This window comes from Humulus lupulus, chromosome 4 (assembly GCF_963169125.1).
Source record: "Humulus lupulus chromosome 4, drHumLupu1.1, whole genome shotgun sequence".
In the NCBI taxonomy this organism is placed as follows: domain Eukaryota; kingdom Viridiplantae; phylum Streptophyta; class Magnoliopsida; order Rosales; family Cannabaceae; genus Humulus; species Humulus lupulus.
Window position 1 is genome coordinate 5,077,574 of NC_084796.1, and position 22,357 is coordinate 5,099,930.

The following is a 22,357-nucleotide window of genomic DNA, read 5'->3' on the forward strand; positions in this document are numbered from 1 at the left end:
AAAAACCACTCCTAAGCGGTGTCAGATAGGGTGGCCGTAAAGATCCTACAACGAGCATTATCCGACACCTTCTGGATATCCATCTATATCTCAAACTTGTTCATGTGAAATAATGGGTCCCCATATCCATCGAAATTGGGTAGTACTGGCATCTTGAATTTGCTGGGGGTTTCCGCCACAACTATTCTCTGTATAAACGGAGTACCTCTTCTCCGATCATACTAGATGTGTGATGTCCGGCTCCCTACCAGCTACTGGACAACCTGGTTTAATGCATCGATCTGGACCAGTACAGCGTCTGGGATTATTGGGGCGCCTGGTGCTGGAGGGGCGTAATCATCGTGCCTTTCACACATGTCATTGAGTATGTCTCTTAAGTCATCATCTCTGTGCCTTTGCTCGCTAGCGCCCAACAGATCAAAGACGTTAGGCTGCCTAGACTGCCCCCCTTCGTTCTGGCTCGCAGACCTATTTTCTCTTGGTGGGGGATTCCTTTCTCCACCTCTTTCTTCTTGCCCTCGACCAACATTCCTTCTACCGGAGTCAGCTTCATTATAGTCATAGTCGTCCCTGAACTGCGACCGACTATGGCGCGACCAGCTGGTCGCACTGCTCCCCCTTCTAGCTGGCACCTCTCGAGCGTTAGGGGGAGGCCTGCGTTGGTCGGTAGGTCCCCGGGCATTATTATGCCGTGGGGGTTCTCTGATCACAGAGCTTGACTCAGCGTGCCTTCTCTTCCTCTCTCTCTCTCTCTCTCTCGTTTTCAAAGTTTTAACACATTTATTAATTAGGAAGATGCTAAGATTTGTGTGCACATGAAATATTGGTCAATTCAAGATAAAACTTTAAAAAATAGTACTTATGTTTGACCTCATTTGAGGTAGAAGGACATTTAAGGCACGTTGTTACTTGTTACCATTTGTGAGTTTATTATAATATCATAATATTTTGCTTTTTGTTGCTGTCCTTTCCAACTGAAAACATTATTTTATCAATAACATATTTATATGTTTAATAATGAGGCACTCGCGTATTATGATAATCATAATATATAATTTTACTTAACAGTTTATCTTCCATCTAATATTAGAGTACATGATTTAATTGTTTTTAAATCACATCAAAATCTTGGTTTTTGGCAGTAGCTGTCGATTTCGTATATAATGGCATGCATTCACTGTTTGCCGAAAAGCTACGTTCTTCGGAGCCCATGATAGGGGCCTTTTGTTGCACACAATTGAGACAAGCAGAAGGCACCTAACTATGTACTTGATAAATCAAACATCCTTAAATTTACCGTACATATGTTAATTTCCTCTTAAAGTATACGACTACTGGTCGCACCTAACTATGTACTTGATAAATCAATAATTTTTTGGTCGATGGTCGAATAAGATTTATCTTTTTAAAATTGTCATGTGCCTACCACGTGTAGGTCAATCATTTCACGTCATCAAGAGTTATTTTTTGATAAACAATATCTATCTTAATTTTTAAAAAATGTAATGAGCATTTTTTTATATTCTTTTTTATAAAATTTATAATTATTAATTAGCATTTTTTTTATTGGTCTCTTTGAAATTTGTGATTATTCATTAATAAATAAAGAAAAAACAAATATGTCCATCTAATTTATAAAAAAAAATAAAAAAAAAACGCAATGCCTCATTCTTTTATTCTTTTTTTAATATATGATTATAAATTAATAATTAATGGAAAAAACAAAAATATCTAATCTTTTTATAAAAAAAAATACGTATTGAGCAAAAATATTTTTAAAAAAAAATGTATTTATGATTAATTAATAATTAATTTTTTCCAGAAAGGTCTTTACTATTATTGGGTCAGCCCTGTCATGTCCTCTTGTCCACAATATTCATCTTTTATTTATATATATAAATGGGAATTTTTGCTTCACTTTGAATCTGTCGGTGGTGGAGCGACTCATGAATAGTATTTTTTTTTAAGATCGTAGTAGTTGTTTAAAATATTATGTAAATTTTCAAAATCTTAAAAATAATTTATAATACAAAAAATTAAATTTAAATATATTATTGTATGCGTAACTAATTTTTTTTTCATACATATAGAAAATAATATGTTTAAACCAGTACAATAAATTATTCAAATTTTTTTAAAAACTTATAAATACTCTAAATAGTTACAATATTTACTATCCTAACAAATATTTGTGTCATAAATGACTTAAAGTGAACCCTGGATTATCAATATATATATATATATATATATATAGAGGATATTTCTTCGGTTCCGTATTTATTTATTTTTTTAGCCTCACACACACTGTCCATATATCTGAAATTTCTGGGTAATTTATATATTTATGTATATATACTAACAAACAAATATTATGGATTGTGTGCCTATCTGCAGGCGAAGACAAAGGACAGCATAATATATGTATTAAAATGAATATTAGACTATCTGCAATTAAAAAAATGAATATTTGACTTGTAATTTTAAAAGTTGAAATGCAAAGTTGTGTGTAATCATCTTATCATCACAGATTTGCATTTAAACTTTTAAATATATAAATTACCCAGAAATTTCAGATATATGGACAGTGTGTCATGCTTAAAAAAATAAATAAATAAATAAACCGCATGCACAGACAAAATACCCTATATATATAAAACAAGAAAGATGACTATAAGAAAGAAAAACTATTGATTTCATCAACAAAAAGAACATATTAATTAGAAAGAAATGGGGTCGGGGTCGGAGTCGGAGTTGGAGTTGGAGTCGCAGTCGGAGTTGGAGTCGGAGTTGATTTCGGTTTCGGTTTCGGTTTCAGCAAAGTTGATGTGTTCTTGAGTTTTAGAGGTGAGGACACTCGAAAAAACTTCATGGGTCACTTGAGAGCTTCTCTGTCGGCCAAAGGAATAAAAAGCTTCATAGACGATGATCAAATTGAAAGAGGTCGATACATATCTACACAACTAATCCAAGCCATAGAAGATTCAAGGTGTTCGATCGTGATTTTCTCGCCAAACTATGCTTCGTCCACATGGTGTTTAGATGAACTCGTCAAAATCATGGACTGTATGAAAACAAGAGGTCAAATCGTGATACCCATATTCTACAACGTCGATCCATCGGAAATACGCAAACAGACGGGAAGTTTCGGCGAGTCACTTTCTGTACACGAACAGAATCTTAAGGATGAGGAGATGGAAAGGATTGATCGGTGGAGGACTGCGTTGAAGGAAGTTACTGCTCTTGCTGGTTTGGATATACAAAACTACAGGTACATATATATATATATATATATATACTTCATTAATGAATTTGTTTTCCTTTGAAATTTTATTAAGATAATTTAGGTTAGTTTTAGGATGATTATTATTTATTTTGGGAACCACCGTAACACATCTTATTTGTTTGTAACATTAGTGTATTTTTTCTATTTTCGATCATAAAATTTTTTTATATATAATGATGTATAGTTATTTAAAATATCTTATACATTTTTAAAAAATTCTGACTAAATTGTCCGATACACAATTGTTTGTTTTTTTGTGTAAGCCTATAAAATTTGAGAGTTTAATCATGTTTTCGATTTTGTAAACTATTTAGAATTTATTAAAAATTTACAAAAATTTTAAATATCTATAATATAAACGGTCATATAAATTTTTTTGAGATTATATATAAAAAAAAAAAGCTTGAAAATTCAAGGAGAAATGGAGGAGAAAACTATCGGGAGAGAAGAGGAAATGGGACTCTGTTTTTGGTTCCTTCCACAGCCATCTAATGGCTGATATAAATCATAAGGTGAAATGACCTTAATGCCCCTAGGTCATTTAAGGTTTTCTAAAGACTCCCAAGGGCAAAATCATCCTTTCGCACCTATCTCGTTAATCATAATTAACACCCTCAAATTCCCATTATTCTCAATATTCTCAAACACCAATAGTTTATATCCCGTTACCCTTTAATTCCCGACAATGCTCTAATCATTAAAATCACCCCGAGACTCACCCCGAGCCCCGAAATTAATCCTGTTATGACTAAACCACTAATTTGCACTCAAGACCGTCTCATGCCGAATGGCTCGAACAAATCCATATTATGATGTGGCCTTAACCATTAATCACAAACATGCACCAAAATACACAATTACGCCTTGAATGGGCCAAATTACCAAAATGCCCTTACCATGAAATGTGGACCCATATGCATGCATTTATCATCATTTTATAATATAATTCACATAAGCATGCATATAATCATTTAATAACATAATAAATCAATTATGGCCCTCCCGGCCTTCTAATCAAGGTTTTAAACCTTATTAGGAAATTTTGGGGCATTACAACCTCTATCAAATTAACCTTTGTTTCGTTTCTCTCTAATTTCTTTCTTTTACAGCATTTCCCTCTCTAACACTCTTCACCCCATTCTTTCTTAAGATGTTCTAGAGGGGAGAATGGCGTCTTACTCTAGCAGTAAGGGTCATCATTTTCCCTTCATCGCCAACTGTTTTAGCCCCAGCTGCTGCTCGCATGAAACGCTGGACGTACTCCTTCAAGGATTCTCCCTCTTTCTGGCATATCTCGACCAGCTGGTTGGCTTCAGTTGGGTGCACACGATCAGTGTAGAATTGCCCGTAGAATTCTCTCACGAACATTTCCCATGACATTATGCTAGCAGGAGGGATTTTAAAAAACCACTCCTGAGCGGTGTCAGATAGGGTGGCCGGAAAGATCCTGCAGCGAGCATTATCCGACACCTTCTAGATATCCATCTGTATCTCAAACTTGTTCATGTGAGATAATGGGTCCCCATATCCATCGAAATTGGGTAGTACTGGCATCTTGAATTTGCTGGGGGTTTCCGCCAGAGCTATTCTCTGTATAAACGGAGTACCTCTTCTCCGATCATACTCGATGTGTGATGTCCGGCTCCCTACCAGCTGCTGGACAACCTGGTTTAATGCATCGATCTGGACCTGTATAGCGTCTGGGATTGTTGGGGTGACTGGTGCTAGAGGGGCGTAATCATCGTGCCTTTCACGCCTGTCGTTGAGTACGTCTCTTAAGTCATCATCTCTGCGCCTTTGCTCGCTAGCGCCCAACTGATCAAAGACGTTAGGTAGCCTAGGCTGCCCCCCAGGGTTCTGGATCGCAGGCCTATTTTCTCATGGTGGGGGATTCCTTTCTCCACCTCTTTCTTCTTGCCCTCGACCAACATTCCTTCTACCGGAGTCAGCTTCATTATAGTCATATTCGTCCCTAAACTGCGACCGACTATGGCGCGATCGGCTGGTCTCACTGCTCCCCCTCTAGTTGGCACCTCTCGAGCGTTAGGGGGAGGCCTGCGTTGGTCGGTAGGTCCCCGGGCATTATTATGTCGTGGGGGTTCTCTGATCGCAGAGCTTGACTCAGCGTGCCTTCTGTTTGCAGAAGGATGTTGCCCCCTACTCGGTGGATTTCGCTCATCACTAATTGGGCGTCTAGGGCTTCGAGGAGTCTGCCCGGCCCTACTCTGCCTTTGACGCTGGGGATTATCTTGACCAGCGCGAGAAGGTGCCTACTGCTTAGGATCCTGAATTGGGATATCCTATTGAGTAACAGGTGGTTGCTCCGGCCTTTGAGGGCTCGCCGGCTGAAGCGGAGGACTCGGGTTTGGGGCTCGTTGCAATGGTGCACTTGGTGGCTAATCCGGTTGAGAAATTGGCACAGCTTGCCCCGGGCCAACTGAATGGCTACTTCTAGGGCGGCAGTGGCATCTTTCTGCCGGCGGTCCATGTTCACTTGCCGCTCATTCAGTTCTTGATGCTGACGTTCGATTTCCCTCTATTGCAATGCCAACGTCTCAGCCGCATTCTCTTGATTGGCCCTCAGATTGGCCAATTCCTCTTGCAACACACTCAGTGTTGTCCTCAGGGTTTCAGAATGCATTTCTTCATCTTCAAAGTCTTACTGTGGTTCATCTTCAGCCACATTTGGTGGAGGCTGGGTGGATGCAGCGCCAGCAATCTGCCTCGTCTTCTTGGATGTCTTAGCCATTTTATCTTCTTGAAGTCTTGAGTTTGTCTCTCAATGAAAGCACCAAAATGTTGACCCTCAAATTAGTCAACGACACAGAGTCAAATAAACGATATAAAATGAGATGATAACAAGAATAAATTCAAATGGTAAAATAAATGACAAACACTTTAGAGTGGTTCAGCCCTAATTGGATGGTAATGACCTACATCCACTTAGTGTTCTTATTGATGTTGAATCCCTACACTATGATCAATGAACTAGGGTTCACGAGTTTCACAGGCCTTGGGAAGATTATAGCTTCGGTGAATAATCACATTATATTTTTCTCTCCGAATATCAAGATCCAAAGTTCAAAAGTCCATTCCTTGAGCTATTTCATTCTTATTTATAGGCTCAAGAAGATTACATGAGCTCATGAGCCTTAATTACAATTAAAACTTGCGTATCAAGGTAATAAAAGAAAATACAATTAATGCAAATGTTACAAGATTGTATATCTAAAAGGAAGTAAATGAAAGTATACGATTAGACTGGTAGCACTTAACTATGTACTTGATAAATCAATAACTTTCTGGTCGATGGTCAAATAGGATTTATCTTCTTAAAGTTGTCATGTGTCTGCCACGTGTAGGTCAATCATTTCACGTCATTAAAAGCTATTTTTTGATAAACAATATCTATCTTATTTTTTAAAAAATGTAATGAGCATTTTTTTTATATTCTTTTTTATAAAATTTATAATTATTAATTAGCATTTTTTTTATTCGTCTCTTTGAAATTTGTGATTATTCATTAATAAATAAAAAAAAACAAATATGTCCATCTAATTTATAAGAATAAAATTAAAAAAAACGCAATGCCTCATTCTTTTATTCTTTTTTTAATATATGATTATAAATTAATAATTAATGGAAAAAACAAAAATATCTAATCTTTTTATAAAAAAAATACGTATTGAGCATAAATATTTTTAAAAAATGTATTTATGATTAATTAATAATTTTTTTTTTTTCAGAAAGGTCTTTACTATTATTGGGTCAACCCTGCTATTTTTACGTAATTTCGTCACTGATGGGACTGAATACTGTATGTAGTAATGTTTTCAATATTTGAAAATGATTTTAATTAAACATTCATTCATGTCCTCTTGTCCGCAATATTCATCTTTTATTTATATATATAAATGGGAATTTTTAATTCACTTTGAATCTGTCGGTGGAGCGACTTATGAATAGTGTTTTTATAAGATAGTATATATTGTAGTTGTTTAGGATATTATGTAAATTTTTAGAAAATTAAAAATAAATTTTAATACTAAAAATTAGATTTAAATATATTGTTGTACGTGTGATTAATTTTTTTTCATGTCTATAAAAAATAATATATTTGAATCAGTTTTCAGTACTGTAAACTATTTAAAATTTTCTAAAAATTTACAAATACTCTAAATAGCTATAATATACACAACCAAAACAAATATTCTTGCCATAGAACCATATTAAAGAATTATCAATATATGTACTTATTTTGTACGGGCGTACGGTACGCCTTGTTTTTTAAAAGCCTGACACACTGTCCATATATGTGAAATTTTCTCGGTAATTTATATATTTATGTCGATATACTAACAAACAATATGGATTGTGTGCCTATCTGCAGGCGAAGATAAAGGGATAGCATAATATATATATATATTAAAATGAATATTTGACTTGTAATTTTAAAAGTTGAAATGCAAAGTTGTGTGTAATCTAATCATCTTATCATCACATATTTGCATTTCAACTTTTAAAATTACAAGTCAAATATTCATTTTTTTTAATTGCATATAGTCTATTATTCATTTTAATATATATATTCTGCTGTCGCTTTGTATTCGCCTGCAGATAGGCACACAATCCATAATATTTGTTTGTTAGTATATATTCATAAATATATAAATTACCCAGAAATTTCAGATATATGGACAATGTGTCAGGCTTAAAAAATAAATAAATAAACACTCGCAGAAGAAATACTCTCTATATATATATATATATATAGAAAACTATTGATTATAAGAAAGAAAAACAATTGATTTCATCAACAAAAAGAACATATTAATTAGAAAGAAATGGGGTCGGGGCCGGAGTCGGAGTCGCAGTCGGAGTTGGAGTTGATTTCGGTTTCGGTTTCAGCAAAGTATGATGTGTTCTTGAGTTTTAGAGGTGAGGACACTCGAAAAAACTTCATGGGTCACTTGAGAGCTTCTCTGTCGGCCAAAGGAATAAAAAGCTTCATAGACGATGATCAAATTGAAAGAGGTCGATACATATCCACACAACTAATCCAAGCCATAGAAGATTCAAGGTGTTCGATCGTGATTTTCTCACCAAACTATGCTTCGTCCACATGGTGTTTGGACGAACTCGTCAAAATCATGGACTGTATGAAAACAAGAGGTCAAATCGTGATACCCATATTCTACAACGTCGATCCATCGGAAATACGCAAACAGACGGGAAGTTTCGGCGAGTCACTTTCTGTACACGAACAGAATCTTAAGGATGAGGAGATGGAAAGGATTGATCGGTGGAGGACTGCGTTGAAGGAAGTTACTGCTCTTGCTGGTTTGGATATACAAAACTACAGGTACATATATAATTCATTAATGAATTAGTTTTCCTTTGAAATTTTATTAAGATGATATAGGTTAGTTTTAGAATGATTATTATTTATTTAGTGAGCGACTGCAAATCATCTTAATTTTTTTTAACACTGGTGTATTCTTTCTATTTTCGATCACCAAAAAAAAAAATATAACCTTATACTCTAAAACATCTTATAAATTTTTAAGAAATTCTGACTAAATTATCTGGTACACGCATGTCTATTTTTTGTGTAAGCGTATAAAATTTGAGAGTTCTTCTTGAAAATTTATACATATTCTAAATATCTATAATATAGATCGTCATATAATTTTTTTTAAGATTATATAAAAAGAATGTATCTTTATTTTAATAAATGTCTTGTAGTCGTTTTCTACTTATTTATTATTATTATTATTAGTATTATTATTATTGTTGTTTGTTAATTTTATTGTATGTAGTTTTAGATTATTATTATTATTATTATTAATTTATGTGTGTTGGATTTAAAGGGATGAAGCAAGTTTTATAAAGGATATAGTTGAAGATATATCATCTCAACTATGTAAATTGGTGGAGCTTAATAAAGATAAAGATGTAGAGACTTTTCAACTTCCATGGATTGTTCTTTGCGTTGGTCGCACTATTGCTGTCATTGCTGGCATTCTTTTCTTCTTTCTTGTTGTAATTCCTCTTATAGTTTCCTTTACAACCGGAGTTGTATTTCCTTTACTTGGAAAAATATATCGTGGCCGATTTTGAATCATCCAGGGTCTCAATCAAATAACTATTGTGATATGACGATAGGTGGTAAAACGACGAGAAAATATGGGAGTAGTTGCAGTGTTTAGGATATTTTCAAGGAATTTGAAAAGCCACATTAACTAATTCTCATTTATATATGTAGGAGAATTTTTTGATACCGCTTTACTTTAAGTCTTATTGGTGGGGCTCTTTAGTGTTCTTGACTCGTGAACAGTTTTCAGCGCGATTTTTTTATGACCGTGTATATTGTAGTTGTTTAGAGTATCCTACAAATTTTTAAAAAATTCTAAATAGTTTACAGTACCGAAAACTAGGTTCAAACATGTTGTTTTCCACGCGCATAAAAAAAAATTAGTGATGCATGCAACAACATGTTTGAACCTAATGTAAACTATTCGGAATTTTTTGAAAATTTGCAGATGCTTTAAATAGCTACAATATACACGGTCATAAAAAAATCGCACCAAAAATTGTTCAAAAGTCGAGAATACTGAGGGTCCCACTAGTAGGGCTTAAACTGAAGCCCCTATATGAGAAATTCTATATATAAATATGTATATATTTTGTATCTTATTTATAAAAATGTTTGGCTCATTTGGGTTGCGTTTGGTAAAATTTTTGTTTTAAAATTTTTTTAACTCAAAAATAAAAATATATTTTTGTTTTATGTTTTTTTACTTTTATAAAATAAAAATGTGTTTGGTAACTATTTTTGTTTTCTGATTTTTTTAAATAAAAATAAAAATATGTTTGGTAACTTTTATTTTTATTTTTTATTTAGAAAGTAAAAAATAAAAAGGATATTTAGTAAACTTTTTTTTTTTGGACTGCAAGATTCATAAGCCCAATAGGGTCCTTTATGTCTCTTTGGAAGGGGGAAAATCAAGTCAAAAACATGACTGATGTTGGCATAAATTGAGAGAAAGAGGGAGATGCACATGCATTAGGGCATTAAGCATGCTAATGGTCACAACTTGTGTCTTGCTACTCTCTTTTTTAATAATATAAAACCAGGGAACTCAACTGGGACCAACTTCAAAGATTATATATATATATATATATATGACAATTGAATAACACATTAAAAACCAAGAATAAAAAAGAGGGATATTAACATTTCAGAAGAAAAAAGAGTTTATCATGATAAATGGAGTTTTTATCCCATCAAAAGGTCACATTATAATGAAAATCAAAGATGAAGCAAATTAAGAAATGGAAGATAACTTAATCTAAAAGTCTATTCTAAAGAAGAGATATATATTGTGGTAAGTACATTGAAAACATGTAATGATAGTAACACTCAAAAGTTACTATAAAATTACACACTTTCTGGAGATCTCAACTTTCACTACTCTTATTTCAAAATGGGAGCACAACATTTCACATTATATGGTTGAAAATGATGTTATCATAATGTGTGTAAATTTTGAGAGTCACTAATATTTACTCATTTTTCAATCTTTAATAGAAGGAGATGGTATATAACTGTAATGCCCCGGATTCCCTATTATGGTTAATGGCAGGATTAGTAGGCCGGGAGGGCCATAACTGCTTAATTATGCCATTAAATGTGTTTATGCATGTTTATGAGAATTATCTTATCATATGATGTTAAATGCATGCTTGTGAGTCCACATTTGTTTACAGGGGTATTATGGTAATTTGGCCCGTTGAGGGTATAATTGAATACTTGTTTGTCTGATAATGATATATTGTGAGACCACATTATAATGTGGATTGGTTCGAGTATTCCGACATGAGACGATCGTTAAACGTGATTACCGGTTGGGTCATAACAGGTTTGAGCTCGGGGCTCAGGGTGAGTCTCGGGGTGATATTAAAGGTTATAGCGTTACCGGGGATTTTAGGGTAACGGGTTATGAAATATTGGAGTTTGAGGATATTGAGATTAGCGGGAAATGGGAAGCGTTAATTATAATTAACGGGTTTAGCGTAAAGTACCAATTTTGCCCTTAGGGTGGCTTTGGAGGCTTAAGATGACATAAGGGGTATTTTGGTCTTTTTGGAAGGATATATGTGACTAAATAATTTAGAAGGCTGTAGATTAAAACAGAGTAAAACAGGGGTTAGTTTCTTTTCTCTTCCCGTACAAATTCCTCCATTTCCTTCTTTGGTGTTTTTGAGCTCTAGTTGTGGATTCAAGCTAAAGGAACTTAGGGCTGGGTTGGAGACTTGGTTCTGCTTGTGTGGGAAGTTCAAAACAGGTTCTAAGGTAAGCTTTGACCATTGAATTCAAGTTAAGCTCTGTTTTTGTTCTAGCTTTTGAATCATGAGTTTTGATGTGGGAAGTGAGAATCAAAGGAGGTTTTTGGTGTTAGTTGATTGGGTTTTGGTGAGGAGGTGTTGTAGGTAAGGTTTGTGGGTTTAATTACATGTTTGGAGGAGGTTCTATGATGGTTTGAAGGTCTGGTTTGAGAGGGAAAACGCAGGGTTGAAAACTGGTTCGTGTTGGGCATTCTTGCTTTTCTGGGCTCGGTGCCGCGGCACGGCTTATGCGTGCCGCGGCCCAGGTGCGTCTGGCAGAGGAGGCTTGGGGCGTGCCGCGGCACGGCTTTTGGGGGCCACGGCCCAAGAGGCCAAATTTGCCAGAAAGTGGTTTTTAGCTTAAGGATTCAAACCATAGGCTTCGGGGTTGGACCTAGTACTCGGTTGGGTAGTATTTGAGGTCTCGGGGGCTGGGATTTGGTTTGGGAACCCTCAGTTATCATTTTTATTGATGAATCCTATATTTTGGTTATGACAAGGTGACCGTCAAGGAATTTAAAGATTGATCGTTCTCAGGGGTCGTTCATATTATAATACTCACTCGAACCAGAGGTAAGAAAACAGTGTATGGATACAGTTGCACCCTGTATAGGTATATGACATGCATGGTTTGATATTAAGGCATGTTGGTTGACATATGTGGACATGGATTGCATATTAAATGCTGTTGAACGTTGTTTACCTGTTGAGACACTGACTAGTCAGGGACCGACTCTAAAGTCGAGAATCATGCATTGAATGGCTCTATAGCATTAATGCCAGACCGACCCTAGGGTCGAGAAACTTATAAGCGCTTGCCTGGCTTACAACCAGATGAATATAGCCAAGGTATGAGACCCCGGTGACTGTTTGTCACATGGCTAAGGGACGTTGTCCATAGTTTCGACTCCAGAGTCGTGAGGAAGGTTATGTTGGTGACTAATCACCATGCACCTGTCCTAAACGAACTTATAAATGAATCACTATTCAGTTAAGCCCTGGTGACCCTATCGTCACATGGCAAAAGGGAGCGATGCTCGTTACTGTGACTTTTAGCTATTGTCACCTATTTGTTGGACCGATAGTCCTGTGTGGTTATTATGATCGTTGTTGATATTATATCATATTTTGTTATGTTTTCTTGCTGGGCCTCGGCTCATGGGTGCTATGTGGTGCAGGTAAAGGGAAGGAAAAGCTTGACCAGCCTTGAGTGGAGAGCTTGGGCGATGTGATGTACATACAGGGCCGCTTGACCGCCACGGTCAGGGAGTTCTCAGAGGAACTAGGGGTTTACCCTATTTTTGCCGCTTAGGCCGACGGGGATTGTATATGTGGAACTGTAGTAACTCTTTTGTAACTTGAACTACTTGTAAACATTTTAAAAGGCTCATGAGCAGTTTATTTACTTAATGAAAAGTGCCCTTTCCTTTTTACTGGTTTTACACCTTAACCTGTTAATGACACCTAGATCACGTTTTTAACCAAAGGACTCGGCTAACGGGTCAAATTTCCGGTTCACCGATCACCGTAACTGTTCTGGGGTAGCCAGGGCGTTACAATAACAATTTACGCCGATGCTGTTTCTCAAAAGCAACCACCAAACCATCAATAGAATCTTCCCACATTTCATGTGCTTCGATCTATGTATAAAATTCAATCAAGGGGTATTAATCACTAATGTAGACGAACACTTTATAATAACCATGCTATAAAACATAGCATAGCAGTATAAATACCTGTTGACATAGCTCCATAGCAAGCCTAGCTCCTATGGCTGCCTCCTCATGGTTGTCTTTGACCTCCAAGTTGATTACCAACACACTTTTCATTAGAACATGTTCTCGAGTGTGAAGATCTGCACAATGATCAGATTGTGAACAAAGATAACATTCCAAGTTAAAGAAAAAGTGACAACAATCATAAGGAACGACAATGACAGATTCTATAGAAACCTTTGGAGTAAACATGTATGCACCACCAGACAACTACCTTCCAACAATAAGCTCTTTTTGAATTTGAAAATCCCCACACAAGTTTCTTACAGACAAAAGTGTTTAACAATTCAAATCAAAAGGGTAGTCAGCAAAAAGACTACAAATACAAGGATACCCATTTACACTTTGCACTTTCCAGTTCTCACTTGCAACCCTTGATGGTACCCATCATAGGGATCCTACAAAGTATTACACTGATATCCATTCGGCTCCTCATTGATATTCTCTCTTTTTTCCAGTCCAAATATGCTAAGTTCCCAGCTGTAATCTCAATTTACAAAACCCTTTATCCTTTCTGAAAGTTCATATGCTTATAAAAGACTTTACTTTCATACCATACCACTCTTCTTCTTTCTTGGGGAGAACAGTAAGTTACAAGTCTGTTCACAGAACTTAATTTCAACATAGAAAATTTTGCATACTTGCTATGCTTGTTGAAACTCCAACACCATAGATTTTTAAGTTATAAACCACACCAAGAGGTTATGAATCAAAGTTAATAATCTTCTTGATTGAAAAGGGCTAACCCCATAGAACCCCCTAAGTTATTTTAGATTGTCTAAACTCTAAACTAAAGCTCTACATTATCCTCAAAGTAACTCAACATAGAAATTTGGAATCATAACAATGGCAATTGAAAATCAACAATATCCCAAGTAATAGAAGTATTAAAATTCTCAAACAAACATCATATACTATAAACCCACTCACCTTCAACGACCATATCAAAAACTTTTTCCTCAAACGAGAAAACGATATCAAAGCAGCCATCAGCAGTGTTATTCTGCCACCACTGCGGTGTCGTTTTGACAGCTAAGTTTCTCTTAAGCATAGGCAAAATCCCATTACGCTTATAGCTTAATAGAAGTTCAAGAAAAAATAATTCATAAACAAAAAAAGCCCTAAAATTTAAAGAAATTAAGAACAAAGAAAGAGACTTTACAGATCGGGATCTTTGCGGCGAAGATCGTTGTACATCTACTTGTAGGGAGTTCCGAAATCGTAGACATTGGGTTCTCGGAGAGAAGGACCGGGAAGCTTGACATGGGCACTGGTGCCGTAAGAGCAGACGTCGAAGCCTTGCCTCTTGAGGAGGGCGTGAGCCTCCATGGTCCGGTTCTAGTTCGACGAACACATTACTTTTCAATGGCACAGACCAAAAATTGAAAATGACAGAAAATCATACCTTAATAATAGAAATCGCCATTACTGGGCTCTGTTGATTGAGGAATGTGAAGAAGAAGCCATTACTGGGCTCAGTTGATTGAGGAAGGTGAAGAAGAAGCCATTACTTGACGAAGGTGCGGAAGACGAGAGAGCCGAAATACGTTTTAATTTTTTTTAAAAGCTCAAAATTTAATTAATTTTGATTTTAAATTAAAAAAATAAAAACAAAATTGTATTACCGAACGTGTTTCCTAACCATATTTTCATATTTTTAATTAAAAAAATAAAAAAAAATCATTTTTTTAAGCGTTACCGAACGGGCCCTTAATTTACACAAATACCACTTTTTGTTTCCTACTTTTTTTAGGTTTTGGCTGCTTTTTTTTTCTTTTCTCTTTCATGTTTATCAATTTCTCTCTCTTCTCATTAACTTTAAAAATATTTTCTGGTCACACCGTTAGTCGGTTGGACTCAATAATTATACTATCACTACCTTTTTTTTAAGATGATTGTTGACGCAGTTCTTCGGCAACAGATAATTGTACGCCCTAATTCTCCACGGGCTATTATCGAGCTGAAGCATGGCATAATTGTGTATCAGCCACGTGGATGCCATGTACCTGGAGCTGCTGCCCCCAGGTCCCACCTCTTTAGCTCGAGGTAACCAAAGGTTCACTGAGGTTACTAAGGAGTCGGGTCAGAAGTATGGACACCGCGGACTAAGAAGACATCCAGCTCGAGGTACGAGCCTGAGTTGGCGTCTGTGCCCCCTTATAAAGTCAACCACGCAATGTAAACGTGCATATATCAGACATCACATGTCTGATATATCCCTGAATTCTCGGACACGCAGCATAAACGTGCGTGTTCAGGCTCCCACGACTGGGTTGGGCCGTGCGGTCCATTATCCCCCTTACCTATTGATTAGACCACACTTCATTTGTCAGGTTTTAGGAATTAATCATGAATGTCACAGAGGTGACATGATGGGTAAGGAGGTCACGGGATGACCCCCCCTTTCCAACCCCCAGGTGCCCTCTCCTATAAATATGGAGACCCTGGGAGTTGCAAGGGGTTGGATTCTATTGTGAAAAGAAATACCCTGTAAAGAATACCAGAAAACTAGCAATAATATTGGCTGGTGGAGTAGAAGGATTTTAACCTTTGAACCACCTAAAAAAGTATTCGTATCACCATTTTATTTTAAGATCACCCATTTGTTTCGATTCATTACTTAGCACTAATCCCATTATCTCATTCTATTAATTACCTGTTGGCGAAGAACCGCGTCAATAATAATTATACAAATAAGGAGAGGGATTAGTGCTAAATAATGAACCGTAATAGATGAATGATCTCAAAGGAAAATTGTAACATGAATACTTTTTTTAGGTGGTTCAAAAGGAAGCAGTCTTTGGGGCAGGCTTTGTTCAGATTAGAGAAGTCGATGCAGGTCCGCCATTTCCCATTGGGCTTCGGGACCAACACAAGATTGGCGACCCAGATCGGGAACTTTGCTTCGCGGATAAAGCCGCACTTCAAGAGCCGAGCTACTTCTTCTTCTATGGCCTCAGCTCGGGTTATACCTAGGCATCTTTGCTTCTGGGATCTTGCAGGTACACTTTTATCCAAATGGAGAGTGTGCATGATGATGCTCGGGCTGATCCCTACCATGTCTTCATGAGACCAGGCGAACACGTCTAGATTCTCCTGCAGAAACTTAATCAACTCCGCCTTCCTTTCGCTACAAAGGTTTTTCCTGAGCTTCACCACCTTCGTGGGGTCTTGTAGGTCGATGTTTACCTCCTCAAGTTCTTCGATGGCTTAAAGTTCAGACCTATCTTCTCCTATTCTGGGGTCGATATCATTATTTAAGATGATATCCTCCCCTCCAGCGCTCTGAGGTTTTTCAATCTCGGGACTAGGCACAAGTTCCTGAGATTCCTCATTCCCACCCTGGATGGTCATCATCAGCTGCCTGGGTTTTGATCTTCCCTTCATAGAAATGTAGTAGCATTCCCTGACAGCGAGCTGATCACCTCGGATCGTGCATATCCCAGAGGAAGAGGGGAATTTTAGCGCGAGGTGGCGGATGGAGGTTATGGCTTCGAATGTTATCAATGTAGGTCGGCCTAAAATAGCATTGTACACAGCGGGGTAATCGATGACCACAAACTCGAGGAGTTTTGAGACAGTCTGGGGTCCCTCTCCCAGGGTGATCACCAACTCGATTGTCCCTATCGCTGCCGACCCTTCTCCGGAGAATCCATACAGCATCATGGAGGTGGCTTTCAACTTGGTGACAAACAAATCCATCTTTTCTAGCGTAGACCGGAACAACAGGTTCACCGAGCTCCCATTATCGACCAGTATTCTTCTAACTCTCTGGTTAGCGAGCTGAGCGGCTACGACCAGAGGGTCGTTATGAGGGAACTGGATGTGATTGGCATCCTCCTCGGTGAATATGATTGGTTGCCTCTCCAATCGTTGCTGCTTGGGTAGATGCTGCTCAGTGACGAACTCCACTCCATTATGAGCCTTGAGTTCGTTGACATACCTCTTCTGGGCACCTCTGCTTGTACCAGCCAGATGGGGGCCTCCGAAGATCGTGGAGATCTCTCCTCCTATCGCGGGAGGAGGGACGTCCTGATCTATCCGAGACCCGGACTGACTTGTCGGAACTTCCGGAGCTGGTTGGCCGGTGGGAACCCTATTTCACGCGTACTAAGCCAAGGGTCCGGCTCTGATGAGAGTCTCGATCTCATCCTTCAGGTGCCTACAATCATCAGTGTTGTGGTCAATGTCGTTATGGAATCGACAAAACTTGGAGGGGTCTCGCTTACCCTTCTCATGCTTCAGTGGTTCCGGCTTCTTCCAGGGAAGGCGAGCAGAATTTGCTAGGAAAATATTTTCCCTAGTGTGCGTGAGCTCGGTATAAGTTGCGTAGACTGGTTTAAATTTTTCCAGGGACTTATTCTTCTTTGGGCCGTGCTGGCCGCCTTCGCTGCTCCCTTTTCTCTTGCCTCCACCCCACTGGTTATTCTGTGCAACGGTTTGGGCCGTTATTACGGCGTCCGTTCCCACTCGAGCGGGTTGATCAGGGGCTTGGCTGGTTCCCGCTGCCGATGCTCGCACCTCCTCCAGGTTTATCCATCCCTGGGCCATATTTAAGAATTCATTCACGGTGCTGACACCTTTTCTCTGTATTTCCTCCCAGAGTCCGCCTCCAACGAGGATCCCAGTCTTCAAAGCCATGAGCTTGGAACTGTCATCTGCGTCTTTGGCCCGAGCAGCGACGTTTGTGAATCTGCTCAGGTAAGTTTTTAAAGGCTCGTTGGGCTGTTGTTTTACATTTGCTAGGGTGTCGGCTTTGACGTGAGCAGCCTAAGAAGCCCGGAAGGCCCTTTTGAAGTCGGTAGAGAAGGTTTTCCACGAGCTGATGGATTGTTTTTTATTCTGCTTGAACCATTGTCTGGTCGGCCCAGTCAAGGTGGAAGGAAAAATTAAACATCTCAGCTCGGGACCGATGTTGTGGGCCATCATCAGGGTGTTGAACATACCCAGATGATCTGAAGGGTCTCCGTCTCCGTTGAACTTGGACAAGTGGGGCATACGGAAACCAGGTGGATACACCGTCGCTGCTATGCTGGGGGCGAAGAGCTCGAGTTTGTCCCCTGAATCATACTCATCTTTTTTCTTTTTCTGACAAGAGCTTCCTCATCAGCTTCTCCATCTGAGCCAGATGCTCAAGGGTTTTGTCCTGACTTCCTTGGTTGTTCCAGGGCTGTTTAACAGCTCCGGATCCATTGTACACGTTAGGCGGGTTATTGTCCCTCCTATCTTGAGATAGGTTATATGGGACGTTCCCGCTGTCACGTACTTCGGACATGTCTTCCCCTTGGCGAGCACGGCTGCCGTTGCCAACTGGGTCTCTTCTCTGAGAGTTTAGGCGATCTCGGAGGTCGCCCCTCGGGGCGGCCTGAGGACTTTGCGCTGAGCTCAAGCATTGGCGTAGGTCTCCGCCGGAGATGTCACTTCGATGACTCCCGGTCCAGTAGCTTCCATTCGAGAAGCTCGGAGCCTGCCGCTGGGGATGAGGATCCGGGGCTTCTCTGGGTGCCCGGCTACGAGGGGAATGTCCGGCGAAAGGAGGATTTCTCCTGCTGCTCCCGTGAGCCAGAATGTCACTGGCCGAGGAGGAGACGGATATCTTATTGGTGAAGGAGGATGTCTGACTGGGGATGCGATCCTAGTTCCGTCAGGGCGGATCAAGTTAGGTCGCGGCCGCTTCGCTCTATCATCCTCCGCGTCCTGTGCTCGACGGTCTGAGCGGGGCGCAGGACGGCTGGCCGGGGCGGGCTGTCGTCGCAAGCCCTCCCCGGATCTTCTCCGCGAGCTTCCTCGAGCCCTTCTGGGTGTGCTCGAGGGCGGAAGTGAGCTGGGAGTTGAGGTCCGGACCGACCGACTGAATTGCTACTCGGCCTTAGGGATATCCTCAAATGCGGTTTCCTGGTGGTGCGACGTGGGAGTAGAATTTGATTATGGGGGTCTGGTCGACCGACTGGGCCTGGACCGGCTCCCCCGGCGGGACTTATGAGTCTTGCCATGCCTCTTTCCGATGTTTGCGTCGGTTGTCAGAGATGGTAATCAGGCCAAAACCTCTTGAATCTATTGGTTCACTTTCACCAGTTGACTCATCAACTTTGCATTCTCCATTTCTACCGCCGTGTAGAAATCCGGGTTCGGATTGGGCGGCCGGGGAGCCGAACTTCCAGTGTCATCTTGGCCTATTGGCTGCTTGCCCGGCCGCTGTTGAACCTCAAGGTTCTGATCATCGGTCATGGCGGCATGATGGGCCTCCTGCCCATCACGTTGGTCTGCCTCGTTACCATGTCTCGAGAGAGTAACTACCATGGTTGGGTATTTGCGATAGCACCAATCTAACAGCTCTCAATGAAAGCACCAAACTGTTGACGCGGTTCTTCGACAACAGATAATTATACGAATAAGGAGAGGGATTAGTGCTAAATAATGAATCGTAATAGATGAATGATCTCAAAGGAAAATTGTAACACGAATACTTTTTTTAGGTGGTTCAAAGGTTAAAATCATTCTAGTCCACCAGTCAATATTATTGATATCTCTCTGATATTCTTTACAAGATGTTTATGTAGCACCCACATTATTTTGAGATAATATAGCCAATAATCACATGATTTCATTGCATTGCATTACATATCATACAATATGTATAATTTGAGCATATGCATATTCTTATAAGTGTTTTCATGTATAAGTATAAAAGTTGTGTATGTGATGTCTATATGTATGCTCAATATTATTAACCTTGTGGCATTTGAGTTGTCTTTTATGGGTGTTTGATGTGCTCAAGATATAAGAAAGTATGAAAAATATGGACAAGGCATGGAATTAAGTGAGGAAAGTAAGATATAGAAGGCAAAAGATGTTAAGTGGTAAAAAATAGTACAATGTCGATTACTAGTATTTCGGGGTAAAATTGAGTATTAGTGGATTTACCAAATATAATTGAGGTATGATTAATGTCTCATTGATGAAGTAAAAATGGTTTTAGAACCATGAGATCAATTCTTGATGGGAGGTATACATAATCAGTGGTATTGATGCAAAGTGAAAACAAGCTTAGCATAAGTGCGCTACGCTCGATCGGGTAAGCATAACTATTGGGTATGAACTCATATGGACCTAAGGTTTGGTGTGAGTGTTTTACACATAAGGATAATAGGCCTAGCAGATGATTAAGTCGAAATTATTGAAGTGATAAGGTTTTCATAAGTCAAAAGGTGAAATGATGAGGTGAAAGGTGTCAAATTTTGATACAATAAGGCCAAATCATTGAAAATAAAGAATTTTCATCAACCTTATCACTTTGCACGACCATTACTCTGAAAAACAGAGAGAAAAGAAAACCAAAAACCATTTCTTGGCTGGTTTGAAGAAATTCTAAGGAGATCCAAGTGAAATCAAAGCCAAATAAGTGGATTAAGCTTAGTTCTAGCCTTTTTATGGTAAGTTCTTGTACTTGGAAGTTAAACTATGTTATTGAATTTTGATGAGAGCTTATCTATGGTGTTTTATCTCTTGTTAAGATATTTCTTGGTGGTTTCCAAGTGGTTTGAGGTTTAGAAAAGCTAGAAGAGATTGTTTTCGCCGAAAAGTTGCTCGGTAAGTGAAATTTTGTGTTTTATGAGGTTTTTGGGGTTCTTGGAGTACAAACTGATTTTTGGTTATTTGATTGAGTTTATAAGAGAGTATATATGTTTATAAATGTTTGAATAGATGTGGAGACTCATTTAATTTGGGTGATGATCTTGGAAATTAGAATTTTATCAAAATTGGTATATGATAACTTTATGATGAATCATGTTGGTATTTGGGATATATGGTTATGGCAGGTTATTTGATGTTGATTATTGGTTGATTTTGATATTTGAGGATAGCTAAAATTAAGGGGAAACTCTGTCAAAATTTCTCCAAATGTCTAAGATAAATCTAACGCTCGATCTAGGTGGTTTAAGGCATGAATTGGATATGAAAGTTGATATGATGTTTTATGGGTATTTTTAAATGAGAGTTCAATGTATTACTGCCATCATTATGATGAGAAATTCATGTCATTGTTAGGATAAGCACATCAATACCTAAGACACCACTTGTTACACGGTGAATTATATTTTGAACAGAAGGTAAGTAAAGTACTCAACTGCAACACAAGAATTACATGTTATGTGAAAGTATGCAATATATGAATATTTTGTGAGTAAGTGGTATTAACATACATTGACACTTTATCATAAATTTGTATGCATGGCATAATAGTGATATGGTAAATTATTATATGATATAAGGCCATGCATGATATTATGATGATTAATTATATGATGCCTTTGCAAGTTTTGTGCAACATAAAAGAAAGTTGTAATAAGAAGTTTAAGTTCAGTGCCACTGTTTTGAAAAGGCAAATGAAAGTGTTAATAAGTGTAAACGGAGGCCTATAGTAGGCTTATAATGGCTGCCCAATAATTTGGGCTAGGTTTTAGTGAACCAATTATATTATTTGCCATGTTTCCGTTTTTATTTCTCCTCCATATGAGTTATTGTTATATGTATTGACACCACAGTGTGTGGCCGCCTTAACTCTTGAGCCCGACGGGGCAACGATGGAATAAGGTTTTTAATGTGCCCTACTGTGGTGATGGCTAGCTGGAGGAGAACCCATGGGATTTTATATTATATGTGTAACAAGCCCTGCAGGCATTGACCAATTCAAACAGTGTGCACAATATTAAGGGGTCGAAAATTTAAAAAGAAGTTGTGTATGTCCATTGATATTGGGTAATCATTAGCATTACATGCATTACTTTGCTTACTGAGCTTTAGGCTCACAGTTGTCTTGTGTTGCAGGTAGAGAAAGAAATGTGTGAATGACATGAGGAGAACTGAAGCATGGTCCTGACCCTGATTTGTACATATGAACACATCGACC

General features: G+C 38.4%; 2 protein-coding genes and 1 pseudogene across 2 annotated transcripts; 2 read left to right on the forward strand and 1 right to left on the reverse strand.

Annotated features, from left to right (window-relative positions):
• Window positions 1–2,577: 2,577 nt before the first annotated feature.
• On the forward strand, window positions 2,578–3,384 carry LOC133831792 (disease resistance protein RPV1-like). Its single transcript, XM_062262207.1, has 2 exons — window positions 2,578–2,584; window positions 2,722–3,384. Exons 1-2 carry the CDS (start codon window positions 2,578–2,580, stop codon window positions 3,321–3,323), a joined length of 609 nt encoding a protein of 202 aa, XP_062118191.1. The 3' UTR covers window positions 3,324–3,384.
• Window positions 3,385–8,098: 4,714 nt separating this feature from the next.
• On the forward strand, window positions 8,099–9,407 carry LOC133828788 (disease resistance protein RLM3-like). Its single transcript, XM_062258889.1, has 2 exons — window positions 8,099–8,645; window positions 9,154–9,407. Exons 1-2 carry the CDS (start codon window positions 8,128–8,130, stop codon window positions 9,401–9,403), a joined length of 768 nt encoding a protein of 255 aa, XP_062114873.1. The 5' UTR covers window positions 8,099–8,127; the 3' UTR covers window positions 9,404–9,407.
• Window positions 9,408–13,224: 3,817 nt separating this feature from the next.
• Window positions 13,225–14,802, reverse strand: LOC133831794 (uncharacterized; annotated as a pseudogene).
• Between the last annotated feature and the right edge of the window lie 7,555 nt (window positions 14,803–22,357).

Excerpts from the sequence above, each read along its gene's own strand:
- LOC133828788 (XM_062258889.1), top strand. The coding sequence starts at position 8,128 with ATGGGGTCGGGGCCGGAGTCGGAGTCGCAGTCGGAGTTGGAGTTGATT. Across the intron at positions 8,646-9,153 it reads TTGGATATACAAAACTACAG|GGATGAAGCAAGTTTTATAA; the intron begins GTACATATATAA and ends TTGGATTTAAAG.